This window comes from Anomaloglossus baeobatrachus, chromosome 1 (genome assembly GCF_048569485.1).
Source record: "Anomaloglossus baeobatrachus isolate aAnoBae1 chromosome 1, aAnoBae1.hap1, whole genome shotgun sequence".
NCBI classification, from domain to species: Eukaryota; Metazoa; Chordata; class Amphibia; order Anura; family Aromobatidae; genus Anomaloglossus; species Anomaloglossus baeobatrachus.
The window spans coordinates 676,634,038-676,651,261 of record NC_134353.1 but is presented as its reverse complement, the minus strand read 5'-3'; the positions used below and the strand labels follow the sequence as shown (position 1 = coordinate 676,651,261).

General features: G+C 39.1%; 1 protein-coding gene across 3 annotated transcripts in view; it reads right to left on the bottom strand.

Moving 5' to 3' along the window:
- The window catches only part of SEZ6L (seizure related 6 homolog like), a 720,622-nt gene that overhangs the window by 59,179 nt on the left and 644,219 nt on the right, over positions 1 to 17,224 (bottom strand). For all 3 annotated transcript variants that reach the window (XM_075320063.1, XM_075320062.1, XM_075320061.1), the window contains one exon: positions 8,043 to 8,234. In XM_075320063.1, the coding sequence (XP_075176178.1) occupies positions 8,043 to 8,234 (192 nt within the window). The remainder of the gene's footprint in view (positions 1 to 8,042; positions 8,235 to 17,224) is intronic.

Sequence of the window (17,224 nt, the reverse complement as noted above, 5' to 3'; positions counted from 1 at the left end):
AAAAAAGACTTTGTCAGACTCCACTGTCAGTGACTTATCTCCCCAGTGGATTCAGCGTACTTTCATCTGTTCAGGTATTTGACATCACCCTTGCCTCATTTACTGTGCCTTGTCTTGATTTTTTGATTACATCTACATATTTATCTGAGCGTATCCTCTTACACGGCAGATGGAGACATGTAGTTTTGACTAGACTGCTACCAATCGTTCTCACATACGATATTAGCACAATCCTAGCGCATCTAGCATTACACAATTGATATATTAAGTGAGGCAGTAAATTACAAGGACAAAAGAGAAAGTCAAATTTCTTGGCATTTTGACACAGACACCGTATATAATTATATGGGTGTTTCCTGGTATTGATTCCTTGACTATCTCTTTGATGCAGCAAACATATTGTGACAGCCGCAATCAATGCATTCAATAGATCTGCTGATATGACAGAGGAAGTGCTGGTGAGTCACCTCTAAACAAAGTAACCATGGCTTTCTCTTTCGCATTACTTTGGGCTCACAGGGACCATGCAATTTAGCTTTCTTATTTGTCAATGGATAATATAGTTGTCTTCATATTCCAGCCATTATATGCTTAGGAATACATTCAGTTGAATTAATGCTCCTGAGAGAACAGGTTAGAGCTCCTGATCCATGCTATGTGATAATAAATGACAATAGGTGACAATATTATATTCTGACTTTGTTTTCTAATTTAAAAGGGTTGTCTACTTCTGGGCAACGTCTAATTAATAGCGCCACTGTGTTGCATAAAATAAATAAAAAACTATACACTAACCTTCCACAGCTGCATCCCCATATCATGTGACTGCTGCAGCCAATTAGCAGCCACTGATCAGCTGCAGCATACTTACTCCATCAGAGTGTAAACACAAACTGAACAGTGAAGGCCGCAGATGTTCATTGGCTGGAATAGTCATGTGATATTGATAATGTAATGTGACCACTTGGCACAAAGCCCTTAGATCAGAGAAATCTAGGTGTACAGTTTGAATACAGGGAATCTGTCAGTAGGATTAACACAGTAAAGCCATCTATATGGTAATTTAGGTCATAGACAGTTGAATAAAATGATACTTTGATATTTACAATACAAGAGTAATTCCAAATTGTCTTAATATGTAAATGAACTGTTGTGATCTGAGAATTTGCCTCCAGAATCTTATTTTAAATGAAAAATGTTGATACCAGTGTGAGACATGTAATGACTGACAGTCTGCTTTCCAAATCTACATGTCTCACACTGGTAACACCCCTTTTCAATTAAAATAAGCTCTGGAAGAAAACTCTCAAGGAGATCTGTTTTCATCCCATAACTCTAAACAGCGCATTTACTTATTAAGAAAAATGTAGATTTCTCAGGAACCATTCATTGGATATGAAGGTCTTATTTTATTCAGCTTCCTATAACCTGCATGCACAAATACATGGCTTAAGAGGGTTGATCCTACTTTCCTTGAACATATGCAGGAGAGTGGAGCTATTCAGAAGGTGTTGTCCAATAGTGGACAATCCTTTAAAAGGAATCTGTCAGCAGGTTTTTGCTATGTAAACTGAAGACAGAAGAGATGGAGGCTGAAACACAGATTTCAGTTCTGTGTCATTTATTAAATAAGAAAGCCGCGGAGACACCATCACGTGTTTCTCAACGCTGGCAGGAAACTAGCCAGGTCTTTCACCGGGAAGGAACAACCACGGGAAGGGCAGTCTCCAGTCAAGGAGACCACCTATACCAAACATGGTATCCATCCACAGACAGCCGTTTCGGGGTATTTGCCCCTCATCAGTGTGGAGTAGGAATCTGGCTAGTGGGGGCAATGCCTAGTATAAGACTACTTAAACAAGCATTGTTGACCTTAGGGAGATCAACATATCCACTGCGGAGACACCATCACGTGTTTCTCAACGCAGTGATTCTAGAGCATTGCCCCCTGGGAAGTATGCAAATAAGAAAGCCGCGGAGACACCATCACGTGTTTCTCAACGCTGGCAGGAAACTAGCCAGGTCTTTCACCGGGAAGGAACAACCACGGGAAGGGCAGTCTCCAGTCAAGGAGACCACCTATACCAAACATGGTATCCATCCACAGACAGCCGTTTCGGGGTATTTGCCCCTCATCAGTGTGGAGTAGGAATCTGGCTAGTGGGGGCAATGCCTAGTATAAGACTACTTAAACAAGCATTGTTGACCTTAGGGAGATCAACATATCCACTGCGGAGACACCATCACGTGTTTCTCAACGCAGTGATTCTAGAGCATTGCCCCCTGGGAAGTATGCAAATAAGAAAGCCGCGGAGACACCATCACGTGTTTCTCAACGCTGGCAGGAAACTAGCCAGGTCTTTCACCGGGAAGGAACAACCACGGGAAGGGCAGTCTCCAGTCAAGGAGACCACCTATACCAAACATGGTATCCATCCACAGACAGCCGTTTCGGGGTATTTGCCCCTCATCAGTGTGGAGTAGGAATCTGGCTAGTGGGGGCAATGCCTAGTATAAGACTACTTAAACAAGCATTGTTGACCTTAGGGAGATCAACATATCCACTGCGGAGACACCATCACGTGTTTCTCAACGCAGTGATTCTAGAGCATTGCCCCCTGGGAAGTATGCAAATAAGAAAGCCGCGGAGACACCATCACGTGTTTCTCAACGCTGGCAGGAAACTAGCCAGGTCTTTCACCGGGAAGGAACAACCACGGGAAGGGCAGTCTCCAGTCAAGGAGACCACCTATACCAAACATGGTATCCATCCACAGACAGCCGTTTCGGGGTATTTGCCCCTCATCAGTGTGGAGTAGGAATCTGGCTAGTGGGGGCAATGCCTAGTATAAGACTACTTAAACAAGCATTGTTGACCTTAGGGAGATCAACATATCCACTGCGGAGACACCATCACGTGTTTCTCAACACAGTGATTCTAGAGCATTGCCCCCTGGGAAGTATGCAAATAAGAGAAACACGTGATGGTGTCTCCGCAGTGGATATGTACCCCGAAACGGCTGTCTGTGGATGGATACCATGTTTGGTATAGGTGGCCTCTAGATCCTCCCTCTGCCTCTAGCTCCTCCTCCTGCCTGTCCCTTCTATATTAGAATCTTCTCAGTAGCAACTGTAATCTCTTATCTCAGTAATATAAAAATGAGAATTCACTGCAGACAGATTTTACCTGGGATTTGAGAATATTGAGAATGAATGATCAGTCCAGGAGAAAGAAGAACATTTCTCTGCTAAGATATATTACAAAGTTGCTTATTTTCATGTGTACTATTGATTCATGAAATAAAATTTAAAATGATGTAAACATTGCTTGGGTTCTCTATTTTTATTGAATGATGGGAATTTGGACTATTGGCACAGATGACGTAAAGAGTTCCCCAAGACAGAGAATATGAGACCTGAGTAATCCAAGGGACCTCTTATATTCTGTATGCTTGCTTACTACTTTTTTTTGCCTAGTGTTTATTAAACTCACTTTTTACATTGAAACTACTGGTGTTTGTATTATTTTATTCTTACTTTCCAATGAACCCACTATTAAACAGTTTCTCTTAGTAATGCTATAATATGAAGCCTAGCTAGGTCTAGATATATACGTTTTTAACTAATCTACAATGTCAAAGATTTTCAAATAATTCATAGTGGTTCCATTAACGCCCAATTTAGAATAATCAACAACTTGTCCAAAGTAATATAACCGCACTTCAGAACAGTATTTCAACCAACATTGAACATGTTTACATGCTCAACAAAGAAGTGACAACGTTAGAAAAATTTAAAAAAACAACTCTTTATTGATATATATTAAAATTCATAAGTAAACAGTAAGAAAAAGTGCTAAGTGATAGGTATCACATTAAGGGTCACGGGCAGAAAAGAATTTTATGCATAGTCCCACGTATATCAAATTTGTGGGAACTTAAATTATTACCACCCACATGTATATATTACATATGTAGCAAAAAGGCCTCAAAAATAGTTACTGTAATTATAGTGCTGGTTCGTCTAAATTACTAAAAAAGCCATGGGAAATGTATAAATAGTCAATAAATATCATTAGATTAAATATTTTAAAAGAATAAATAATTTATCAGATATCCCAATAAATATTCACCAAATACAGCCCAGGTAGGCGAATCAGCACAAGATACGGTTGTAAACATACATGAGAGGCAAAGGTCTAACATATAATTATCAATAAATATATTTACCAGTATTTAGGGTGGTAGAAAAGACTGTCCATGGCCCCTCACTCCGACACGTGTTTTGCTCGGTTGCTTTCTCAAGGAGCGTGACCGGAGTGGGAGACTATCGCAGCTTAAATACCCCTAATGAGCAATAGTTTTGTGCCAAACATAACCTGCTGAATGATTCAACCAATCAAATGCTGCCATACATAAGTGCATAACATTCTTGTGTCCTGATTTATCAAGGATTCCTTACTTCCTGGACTGGTGTGATCACATGATCCACAACGTCATCAGCCATGTGGTTTGTATTTTAAGTCTGGCGTTCTGGTTACCATAGGAATCCATTTCACCATAACGGGGACGCCGACGTCACGACTTACGCGCGGTCACATTACAAGCCGCGCCAAACCCACTGCCAACCATAGGTCACGTGGTGCGCGACGCGGCCAGCCATGCAAGTGCTCCAAGCGCGGCGTCTCCGTTATCATGGGGACACAATCTCCCACACATCACCGAACACAAGGGTGTCTGCGTCACGGTATGCAAAACATAGGACCAGCCACATCACAGGCAACGTGGCCAGCGGGTCAGACCAGCGCGTGCCGGTTGCCCTAGGGATCCACCTCCCATCTGCCCATGCTGTGTGAACTCCAAACTCGCCGGCCATAAATCAAAAGCGGGCAGTGACAGGAGTGAGAATTTAGAATGTTTTGGAACATTAAATACTCTTGTGCAAGAAGCACCATGTAAATTTTAATATCCTGTTGTTTTTCAATGGTTTTTTTAAAGAAAATTTGTCAGCAGGTTTTTGCTACCTTATCTGAGAGCAGCATGATGTAGGCAAAGAGGCTCCAAATCTAACGGTATATTACTTTAAATTACTGGCTACAAACGTTCGGACACAATCTAAATTTGTAGCTTTAGTTATGTAGCTGAGCCCAGGGAGCTGTTCCCACCCACACAAGGGTCTCAATAGAGGTTGTACATTGCATTGACAGTGAGGGTATCAATCAGAGGAGGGTGAATGTTAGACAACATGGCATGAGCCATTTAGTCACAGCAATAATAATCATAAAGTGATTAAACCTTTAGTTTAAGTTAACAAGAGTACGGAGCCTGATCATAGAAGCATAGTTGATTTTTGTTTTTTAACATGCTGTCCTCAGCTTACATAGCAAAAACCTTCTGACAAATTCCCTTTAATGTATTTTTGAAATTTTAACATATGTACAGTGGGTACAGAAAGTATTCAAAATAGTTATTTTTTTTCTCATTAATGTACACTCTGCACCCCATCTTGACAGAAAAAAACAAAAATGTAGACATTTTTGCAAATTTATTAAACAAGAAAAACTGAAATATCACATGGTCATAAGTATTCAGACCATTTGCCCAGTATTGAGTAGAAGCACCCTTTTGAGTTAGTACCGCCATGAGTCTTCTTGGGAATGATGCAACAAGTTTTTCACACCTGGATTTGGGGATCCTCTGCCATTCTTCCTTGCAGATCTTCTCCAGTTCTGTCAGGTTGGATGTGAACGTTGGTGGATAGCCATTTTCAGGTCTCTCCAGAAATGATCAATTGGATTTAGGTCAGGGCTCTGGCTGGGCCAGTTAAGAATGGTCACAGAGTTGTTCTGAAGCTACTCCTTTGTTATTTTAACTGTGTGCTTTGGGTCATTGTCTTGTTGGAAGGTGAACCTTCAGCCAAGTCTGAGGTCCAGAGCACTCTGGAAGAGGTTTTCTTCCAGGATATCTCTGTACTTGGCTGCATTCATCTTTCCTTCAAATGCAACCAGTCATCCTATCCCTGCAGCTGAAAAACACCCCCATAGCATGATGCTGCCACCACCATGCTTCCCTGTTGTTATTGTATTGGGCATGTGATGAGCAATGCCTGGTTTTCTCCACACATGCTGCTTAGAATTATCACCAAAAACTTCTATCTTTGTTTCATCAGACTAGAGAATCTTTTTTCTTTTAGTCTGGGAGTCCTTAATGTGGTTTTTTTTCAAACTATGCGGGCTTTTATGTCTCACACTGAGGAGAGGCTTCTGTCGTGCCACTCTGTCATAAAGACCCGACTGGTGGAGTGCTGCAGTGATAGTTGACTTTGAGGAATTTTCTCCCATCTCCTTACTCAGTTTGGCTGGACGACAAGGTCTAGTAAGAGTTCTGGTGGTCCCAAACTTCTTCCATTTAAGGATTATGGAGGTTACTGTGCTCTTAAGAACCTTGAGTACTGCAGAAATTATTTTGTAACCTTGGCCAGATCTGTGCCTTGCCACAATTCTGTCTCTGAGCTCCTTGGGCAGTTCCTTTGACCTCATGATTCTCATTTGGTCTGACATGCGCTGTGAGGTCTTATATAGACAGGAGTGTGCCTTTCCTAATCAAGTCCTATCAGTTTAGTTATACACAGCTGGACTCCAATGAAGGAGTAAAACCATCAAGGAGGATCACAAGGAAATGGACAGCGTGTGAATTAAATCTGAGTGTCTGAACAGTTTCTGAATACTTATGACCATGTGATATTTCAGTTTTTCTTGTTTAATAAATTTGCAAAAATGTCTACATTTTTGTTTTTTTTCTGTCATGATTGCCTTCAAAGGGCGGCTTGTAATTGTAAGGGTTCATGCAGATCTCCATGCAACATGGTACGAGCATGAACAGCAATAGATAAACTGGCCAGGCACTATAAGAGAGCTGTTTCTGGCTATTAAGGCTATACGAGAGCTGTCCATGAGTATTAGGGCTAGGATAGTAGGGCTATCTAAGAGCTGTCCCTTGGTGTAGGGCTAAGTGTGCTGTCTCTGGATTGTAGAGCTAAGGGTGATGTCCTTGGGTTGTAGGAATAAGGGTGCTGTCTCTGTGTTATAGGGCTAAGGCAGTGGTTCCCAAACTCCAGTCCTCACGACCCCCAACAGGACACGTTTTCAGGATTTCGTTACTATAGCTCGGCTGATGCCTTGATAATGATTCCATCACCTGTTCAATAGGAAATCCTGAAAACATGACTCATTGGGGACCATGAGGACTGGAGTTTGGGAAACACTGGGCTAAGGGCACTATCCTTGGGTTGTAAGGTTAAGAGTGCTGTCCTTGGATTATGGAGCTATGTGCACTGTTTCTGGTTTGTAGGGCTAAGAATCCTGTCACAGGGTTGTATGGCTAAGGGCACTGTCCTTGGGTTGCAGTACTAAGGCTGCTGTCCCTGGGTTGTGGGGCTACGAGTACTGTCTCTGAGTTGTGGGGCTAGGGGCACTGATGCTGGAGTGTAAATTCGATCACAAGCTTCCCCCCCCCGCATACCTACAGTATTATACATCCCTAAAAATCCCATGACAGTCATCCTGCAGCATAGTACACACTCCATATTCCCACCACAGAGATACCTCCAGAATGGCACAACTCATAAAATTCCATCAAAAGCATCTTCCCCGCATTGCACACACCCCAAATCCCATCACAGGCATCATAGACTCCCAAAATTCTACGACAGGCATACCCACAGCATTACAGACTCAAAAATGCCACTACAGGCGTCCCCGCCATTGCAGCTTCCCAAAATCCCCCCAGCATCCAAAAAATTCCTCAAAGAAAGAAAAAAAAAATATGCATTAGTAAATAATATTTTTTCTGTTCTATGAATAAGTTAAACTGTTTACAAATTTATAAAGTTTGAAAGTATAGGTTTAGCACTGATTCCCTCCTTTCAGAATACCCCCCTTGTTAGTACATTCACCTGCTGAGGATTAATACACTTTGTAGTCAACATTCTTTATATATCATTCACCACATTTCCACTTGAGAGTACAAATTTTAGTTACTTACAAACGCAGTGTGGGATTCTTGAAGTCCATATGGGGGTCCCTGTCTCTCGACTGTAGCATGTTAGCAGAGAGCTTCCTTCAAGAACAAAACCCGTGTTGCATGTATACTGGATTGTGGTTCCCACCAAGAGGACTGGATCTGAAATAAGACGAGTGGAGTGCTCCACTTCTCCAGGATCTGTGCAGTACATGACTGCAACACAAAGAGAAAGATGAATTCTGATTAATATACCCCACATATAGTCTATAATGAGATGGGAAAAGGGATATATACAAAAATGTATGATAGAAACCCTACCTAATGGGTTTGGAAGGATATCGAGTTTGTCACAAAAGTGAGTACACCTCTCACATATTTGTACATTTTTTTATATATATTTTCATGGAGCAATACTGAAGATATGGTACTTTGATACAATGTAAAGTAGTCAGTGTACAGCTTGTATAACAGGGTACATTTTTTGTGACCTCTGAATAACTCACACAGTCATTAATGTCTAAACCTATGGCAAGGAAAGTGAGTACACACCAGTGAAAATGGCTAAATTGTGCCCAAAGTGTCAATATTTTGTGTGGCCACCATTATTTTCAAGCACTGCCTTAACTCTCTTGAGCATGGAGTTCACTGGAGCTGCATAGGTTGCCACTAGAATCCTCTTCCACTACTCCATGATGACATCATGGAGCTGGTGGATGTTAGAGACCTTGTACTCCTCCATCTTCCGTTTGAGGATTCCCCACAGATGCTTTACAGGGTTTAGGTCTGGAACATGCTTAGCCAGTCAAGCACCTTTACCCTCAGTTTCTTTAGCAAGGCAGTGGTTGTCTTATAGGGGATTTTGGCATTTACAGACCCCTCTATGAACTGTAACTCTCCACAGCCAGCAGCATCCATGTAGGCCCAAAACTTGATACTTCCACCACCCTGCTTGACTGTAGGCAAGACACACTTGTCTTTTTACTCCTTACCTAATTACCTGTCACGGTAGGTACGAGGAAGTACTAAGCAAATGGCAGAAGGGAAACCCTGTTTCAAGGGAAGAGGGAGATGGTGACCCCTGATTAAACCTACCGCTGGCCCATGGCTTTCCTCACCACCCTAGATCAGCCGGATAACTGACCCTGGCTGATCCTAAAACAGGCCTTAGGTAGGCAACAGATGGGATGAGTGCTTAGTCAACCTTACTACACTAAGCTCTAAAGAACACGCAGGGAATACAAATAGGGGAAGTGTACAAATAATTATCTCCAGATGACTCAGGGAGAGGAACTGCAAAAACAGCAAAGTTTCTCCAGCTGAACCCAAGTCGACTGCTTGCACTGAAGACTTGTCAAGGGTATTAGACCTATCACCAGAACAGACCAGAAGGGAATTAGAGTTTTAAAGGACAAAGGGAAATTCTGATGAAAACGGCTGAAAGGGTGAAGAACTCCGCTTGGTCCTAAAGGAAAAGGGATAATCTCCAAGCAGAAGAAATACATAAGATACTATATACACCAAGCAGGAATAGTATAAGGTCAGGGAGCAGTTTGTACAGCCAAATACCACAAAACTGTGTCACCCTTGACACACTAATGACATCACCACAGCACACGCTTGACACCATTTGAACCGAATAAGTTTATCTTTTTCTCATCAAACCTCTGGACATGGTTCCAGTAATCCATGTCCTTAGTCTGCTTGTCTTCAGCAAACTGTTTGCGGGCTTCCTTATACATCATATTTAGAAGAGGTTTCCTTCTGGAATGACAGCCATGCAGACCAATTTTATGCAGTGTGCGGTGTATGATCTGAGCACTGACAGGTTAACCCCCCCAGCCCCTTTAACCTCTGCAGCAATGCTGTCAGCACTCATACGTCTATTTAGAAAAAACAACCTTTGGACATAATGCTGAGCACGTACACTCAACTTCTTTGGTCAACAATGGCGAGGCCTGTTCTGAGTGGAATCTGTCATGCTAAACTGCTCTATGGTGTTGGCCACCATGCTACAGCTCAGATTCAGGGTGTTGGCAATCTTATAGCCTAGGCTATCTTTATGTAGAGCCACAATTCTTTTTTTCAGATCCTCAGAGAATTCTTTGACATGAAGTGCCAAATTAAACTTCCATTGGCCAGTATGAGAGAGTGTGTGAGCGATAACACCAAATGTAACATACCTGCTCCCCATTCACCTGAGATCATGTAACACTAATGAGCCACATGATATCAGAGTAGAAAAATGGCTAATTGGGGACAATTTGGCCATTTTCACTTAGGCGTGTACTGACTTTTGCTAGACGTTTAGCCATTAATTTACACTGTTATATAAGCTGTATACTAATTACTGTACATTATATCCAAGTGTCATAGCTTCAGTGTTGTCACATTGAAAATATAATAAAATATTAACATAAATGTGAGGGATTTACTCATTTTTATGATATACTGTATGTAAGAAAAAACGTTAAAAAATAATTGTCCTACAATGAATATAGATTTTTGACAATTGTTAACAGAATAGCATTTATTTATAGCAAAATAGTATTATTACTACTGCTGTATGATGTATTTGTGTGTATATATATATATATATATATATATATATATATATATATATATATATATAAAAATCTCTAGATCTGTAGAACATATTAAAGTAGCACAATTATATTGCCCATGTGGAAATATTGCGTAGTTTGTGGGCCCGTCATAACTTTGAAGACACCACTGTGGTTAGCCACATGACCGGACTCTTCCCTAAATTTTAAATCTGCACCAATCTTAAAGTGGATCTGTCACCAGATTGCTCAAGATGAAATGCATATATAGTAAAGTAGATCAAATGGTTGAATAATTAGTTTTGGAAGTTTAAACTTAATCTTCACCCACCGTTCTTAATTGACAGGTCCTTGGTATTCTTCTTCATTACTGCTGAGATCTCACACTGCTTAGTACAAGCTGCAGCTGTCAATCTGTTGTGGGTGGAGACTGAACACATTTGGACTAATGAGCCCCCTGATTATAAAGCTCAAATCATAGAAGGATCATCTTAATATGGAGATTATACAGGATTTTTCTAGTACACCAGCCTGATCAGATTTGTAAGCTCAATTTAGTTATGTATACAGTTTGCTTTGTGAAATCTGGTGACAGACCACTTTTACGTTTTAGTCATCAACATTCTAAAAATTGATCCTGACCTAAAACTGTACAATTAAGATGCAGATTAATACATAAAATATTTTAATCTCAGTTTAATTTTTTTTGTATTCTTATGGAAGAAGCTAAGAAAAATCTAATATGAAACAGATCTTTGTTATATATAAAAAAGATATTTTTCTTTAGAGCTGCATTTCAAGGTTTGTCTCATCTAGTAGAGTAAGTCTCGGTGCAGCTCGTAAAGGTGTTTTGTGTGACCCCATTTATCCCCTTTAGATACATCTTGATATTAAAGAAACTGTCAACACAGCATTTTGACAAAGCGATTACATTCAGAAATAGCATGTACGAGTCACAGATCAATAGTACTTTTAAACTTTTTATTTTACCATGGATTTTGTTAAATGTTACAAGTAACTAAAAAAACAACTTTTCATTCACATTCTTGTCAACAAATATAGAAGAAGAATTTTAGAATAGGAGGCACTTTGACAGGCACAATTACAAACATTTCAGTCAAGAATGTGGAATTCATCACAATAGTCACATAATATTTCACAACACCAATCATGATCTATTGATGGAGCTTCGGACAAGTCAAGAATGCCTTGGTCTTGCCAATCCAACCATTTTTCTCAATGATGATGATGTCTTCAGAAAGATCCAAGTGAGCAGGTCTTAATTATGGACATTTTGAGCGTCAGTTATGAGATTTTTCCAGTCCATTTTTTTTTCATCCACAACATAGATGAGAGTATTATTATCACTTTGAAGATGATATTATGGAAAAGCAAAGCATCCACTACAGTTGATGATGAAATGTTGATCCTGGTGAATCATATCATGGCTATATGAAGACAGTCACTTTCATGCTAAGAAGACTAAGATGGTTAAAGAATGAGCAAATGTGAATATCATCAATACACAGAGAAAAGTCATTAAAGAACACATACAGTTCATAAAAGACATAGTATTCGAAGTCATTACATTTGGAATATTGGACGTTGTCTGTTATTTTGCCTATTGTACAGGCTACTGAGAACAACTGAATGCATTAAAGAGGCCTTAGGACATTTGCATCAGACAAGCCATAAAAGTACACATGGTGTGAGTCTGGCTACTGGATGCAACTCCAAGGCTCTGTTCACATTAGTGTATAAATCCACCTACAGACTACATTAAAAAGTGTCCTTTTGGCATTTGTTTGCCTAGATTATGTCAGTACACGTTGTGTTTAAACTGTATTGAAAGGTGTCATCAACTAAACTCTTTTTAGGAAAGGAGTCAATGGTAGCTGAATGTAACAACATAGAATTTAATTTAAAAAATTGGGTATGATAAGGGTCGTTAAGGGGCAAACATTTGGTACCTCTTTTCCTGATTGCAGGAATTATTAGAAGAAGGTGATGAGGGCACTAAGGCAATGTGGATGGGATCATCCAAATGCACATCTGGGAATAGTCATGAAAAACAAGAAGAAAGGGTGATGTGCTAATAAGGAGATCACCAAAAACAATAATGGCAATAAATATTCAAAAGTTTATTACAGAAAAAACACCAACACAATTTAAAAACATCTAAAAACATAGAATACAATAGATTTGTATTCTATGTTTTTTGATGTTTTTAAATTGTGTTGGTGTTTTTTCTGTAATAAACTTTTGAATATTTATTGACATTATTGTTTTTGGTGATCTCCTTATTAGCACACCACCCTTTCTTCTTGTTTTTCAAGATTGCAGGAATTGAATTGAACTTGACATAGAGCCTCTGATTCTATTTTTTTTTAGTAAAAGTTGGACTTATTTGTAAAGATTGGATACCATTAAAGTTGGACTTATTCATAGAGGTTAGACCCTGTTAAAGATGGACTTCTTCATAGAGATTGGATACCGTTAAAGTTGGACTTATTCATAGAGGTTGGACCCCGATAAAGTTGGACTTATTCATAGAGGTTGGACCCTGTTAAAGTTGGACTTCTTCATAGAGGTTGGATACCGTTAAAGTTGGACTTCTTCATAGAGGTTGGACCCCCGTTAAAGTTGGACTTATTCATAGAGGTTGGACCCTATTAAAGTTGGACTTCTTCATAGAGGTTGGATACCGTTAAAGTTGGACTTATTCATAGAGGTTGGACACCTTTAAAGTTGGACTTGTTCATAGAGGTTGGACCCCACCAATAACACTTTTATCACATGTCTGATTTTTCAGCGATTTTTGATACAATACATGTGCAGAAAACTCTTTAATTGAGATGAAGGAATACAGTCATGTATCATTTATAATATACTTCTCCAAGTTCCTTGCATTGGACGTCTTTCTAAGGGGCAGCCAGTAACACTTACGGAAACCAGTAACACTTCATATTCTGTAATTCGACATATATAAAGTGCCACTAACAAAATTGGCTAGAAAATTTATTCCTACTTTAAAGCATTTCTCCTTTTAATACCGCTATGATTGACTTGCTGGAGCCTAAATTTATTACAGTTCAGTTGGAAAAGCAAAGCTATTCTGTAGGATAGTAACTCTTTCTTTTATATTGTTGTAACAATGCGGTAATGCTCTGCATAAATGTCAAAGCTGTCCAAAGAAGATGTTGATTAAAAAATATTTAAGGCTTTGCTTAACCTTTATGCCAAAATCTCAAAAGGCTTCCCAGATTTCTGGTAAATGATCAAACACATATTGTGCAGCACATTTTCACCTTTGAGTCTGTTTAAGTACAGATTTAATCTACATAAAAAGTTGAATAACTTTTCATATCCCTTACATTTCCTATCTTGTGCTAATGCTGAGTTACAGAATATAATATAGCCCAGATCTGACCTCAGAATTCTCTTGATAATGGAGCCATAGTCCTTCTAAGACAGCTTAGCTGAACTACAGAACTACATCGCAAAGATCTTTATTTTACTTCATTGTGAAGTCTTAGTTGTTTTACTAAACCATATTTCTGTACAGTGCCTTGTGGAACAACTATATTTCCTAAGCAGCAAATCACCAAGATGTGTCTGATGCACTGAAAAAGCAGGACACTTGAGAGAATTCAGCTTAGTGAAAATCTGCCAGCAGAATTTAAGTTACATCTGTGGATGAAAATGGGTATTGTGTGATAATACTTTTGGCCCCTGAAACAACTGTTTACTTTGTTTTTAATTGTCATGGGACAGATAACCAGAGTAAGCTCTTTACAGACATTGAATAAGCAGGACGCTGGGGAGAAATGAACTCCGTGGCCAGCAGAATTTTAATAACATCTGTGGGTGAAAATGGATATAGAGTGATAATATGTTCAACCCACTATAACAACCATTATCTAATTTTCATTTCATAGTTTATGAATATCCAGGGTAAGCTCTGAACAGACAATGAACAAGCAGAAATGTGAAAAATTAGCTCAGTGACCAAAAAAATTTAAATTACATCTAAAAATGGGTATTATGTGACAATTATTTGGCCCCTAAAATATCTGTTTATTTTGTCATGGGTTGAAAAACCAGAATAATCTGTTTACAGACACTGAATAAGCAGCATGCTTGGGAGAAATGAACTCAGAGGCCAGCAGAATTTTAATAACTTCTGTGGGTGAAAATGGATATAGAGTGATAATACGTTCAACCCACTATAACAAAAATTATCTAATTTTCATTTCATAGATTATGAATATCCAGGGCAAGCTATGAACAGACACTGAACAAGCAGAAATCGGGAAAAATGAGCTCAGTGACCAGAGAATTTTAAATTACATCTAAAAATGGGTATTAGGTGACATTTCTTTTGGCTCCTGAAACAACAGTTTACTTTGCTTCAAATTGTCATGGGTCGAAAAAACAGAATAAGCTATTTACAGACACTGATGTAGCAGGATGCTTGAGAGAAATTAACTTAGAGGCCAGCAGAATTTCAATAACATCTGTGAGGGAAAATGGATGTAGAAGGATAATACTTTTGACCCACGATAACAAAAGTACCTAATTTTCATTTCATAAAAGATGAATATCCAGGGTAAGCACTGAACAGACACTGAACAAGCAGAAAGTTGGGAAAATGAACTTAGTGGCCAACAAAATTTGAATTACATCTAAAAATGGGTAATATGTGATCATTCTTTTGGTCCCGGAAACAAAATATTAACTTTTTTCTAAATTAGGAAAGGACAAATAACCATAGTAAGCTGTTTACAGACACTGATCAGGATGGTTGGGAGAAATTAGCTCAGACTTAATAATGTTTGTTGGTGAAAATGGGCATAAATTGATAATACTTTTGGCTCCCTACAATAAAAAGTATCTCATGTACATTTCATAGGGGATCGATAACAAGATCAAGCTCAACCAAGATACTGAACAAGTAATAAACTTGGGATAAATGAGCTCAGACACGAGGATTTTAAATTCAATCATAAAGCATAATTGTCATAATAGAATAATAATACTTTTGGTATCTGGAGATGCTATGTAAAAATGGCTACACAAATTTGTATGGTGGCATAGCTATGCATGATCTGACTACATAAATGTGCAAAAAGCATAATATCAAACAACACTGTCTTCATATTGCTCCATATCGTGCTCCATACAGATGCCCCATTAAAGGGAACCTGTCACCACTTTTTTGTCCTATAAGCTGCGGCCACCACCACCGGGCTCTTATATACAACATTCTAACATGCTGTATATAAGATCCCAGGCCGGGGGTATAACATAAAAAACACTTTATAATACTTACCTAACAGTCGTGCTGTGGGCCTAATTGTCGTCTCCGTTGTCCGGTGCCGCCTCTTTCGGCCATCTTCGTCCTCTTTCTGAAGCCTGGGTGCTTGACGCGGCTACGTCATACACACTTGCTGGTCCTGCGCAGGCGCACTACAATATTTTGATCTGCATTGCTCAGGGACCTGAATGCCAGCGAGTGTGTATGACGTCGGACCCGTCATGCATCGCGGCTAGAGAAGAAGGAGAACAAAGATGGCCAAAAGAGGCGCCAATAAGAGACGCCCATAAGGACCACAGTGCGACCGTTAGGAAAGTATTATAAAGTGTTTTTTATGTTATATCCCCGGCCTGGGCTCTTATACACAGCATGTTAGAATGCTGTATATAAGAGGCCAGTGGTGGTGGCCGCAGCTTATAGGCCGAAAAAGTGGTGACAGGTTTCCTTTAATGTATGGAAAAAAATAAATAATATATATATATACTGTATATTATTTTTTTAATTTTGACCCTGACCTGTAAGTTATATCTGGATATGAACTGTAAAATTGTGCTCCGAGGTGAATGGTTAAGAATAAAGGAATGACATATGTGTAATGCAGTCAATTAATGAATGAACTGTTGTAAATGAATTTTTCATTGTTCCGTAGATGTTACAGGCTGTGCATCCAGAATAAAAAATGTATTCACCTCATGCATACATTGCTCTGCTCTGCAGTTTTTCCATTTACCAGATTTTCCTTTGCAACCGGAATCCTTTTAACAATAATATCAATAATTAACTAGTAATAATACTGGCAGTGTGAATAATAGATGTATAATGAATATGAGTTATGTAACACTTCACCGCCCACATATTATTTGGTGACTTTCAACCTGTGAATTCGCCAACCTCGCAAACTGTTAATTATCTCCCGCTTTCCGACAAGACCCATTCGTTTCTCTTATTTTACACCTTTTCTGTTTTTTTTCTCATCATTTCATTTTGTAAAGGTGCATTTCATATTTAGGTTTCCATTACTTCTTCATCCCAAAGGGCTCTCAGTATAAGAATTATAGGAATAGAATACATGTAATGTTTTTTTCCAGGAAATATCCATTATAGTCAGTACTTTGAGCAAGCTATCCTTTTGTGAATGTGAGTTTCCATTCTAAATGCGCTCTACAAGTGTCATTCTATGAAAAGTCAAGGCTTTGGGTGCACTTAAGACTTATTTTTTGGGCATCATTTCCTCTATAAAAAATAGGAATCATATTTTTGGTTATATGAGATGGACCTATCATTTGATTCATTAGGAGGACACTATATGTTGTGTTCAATCCTAG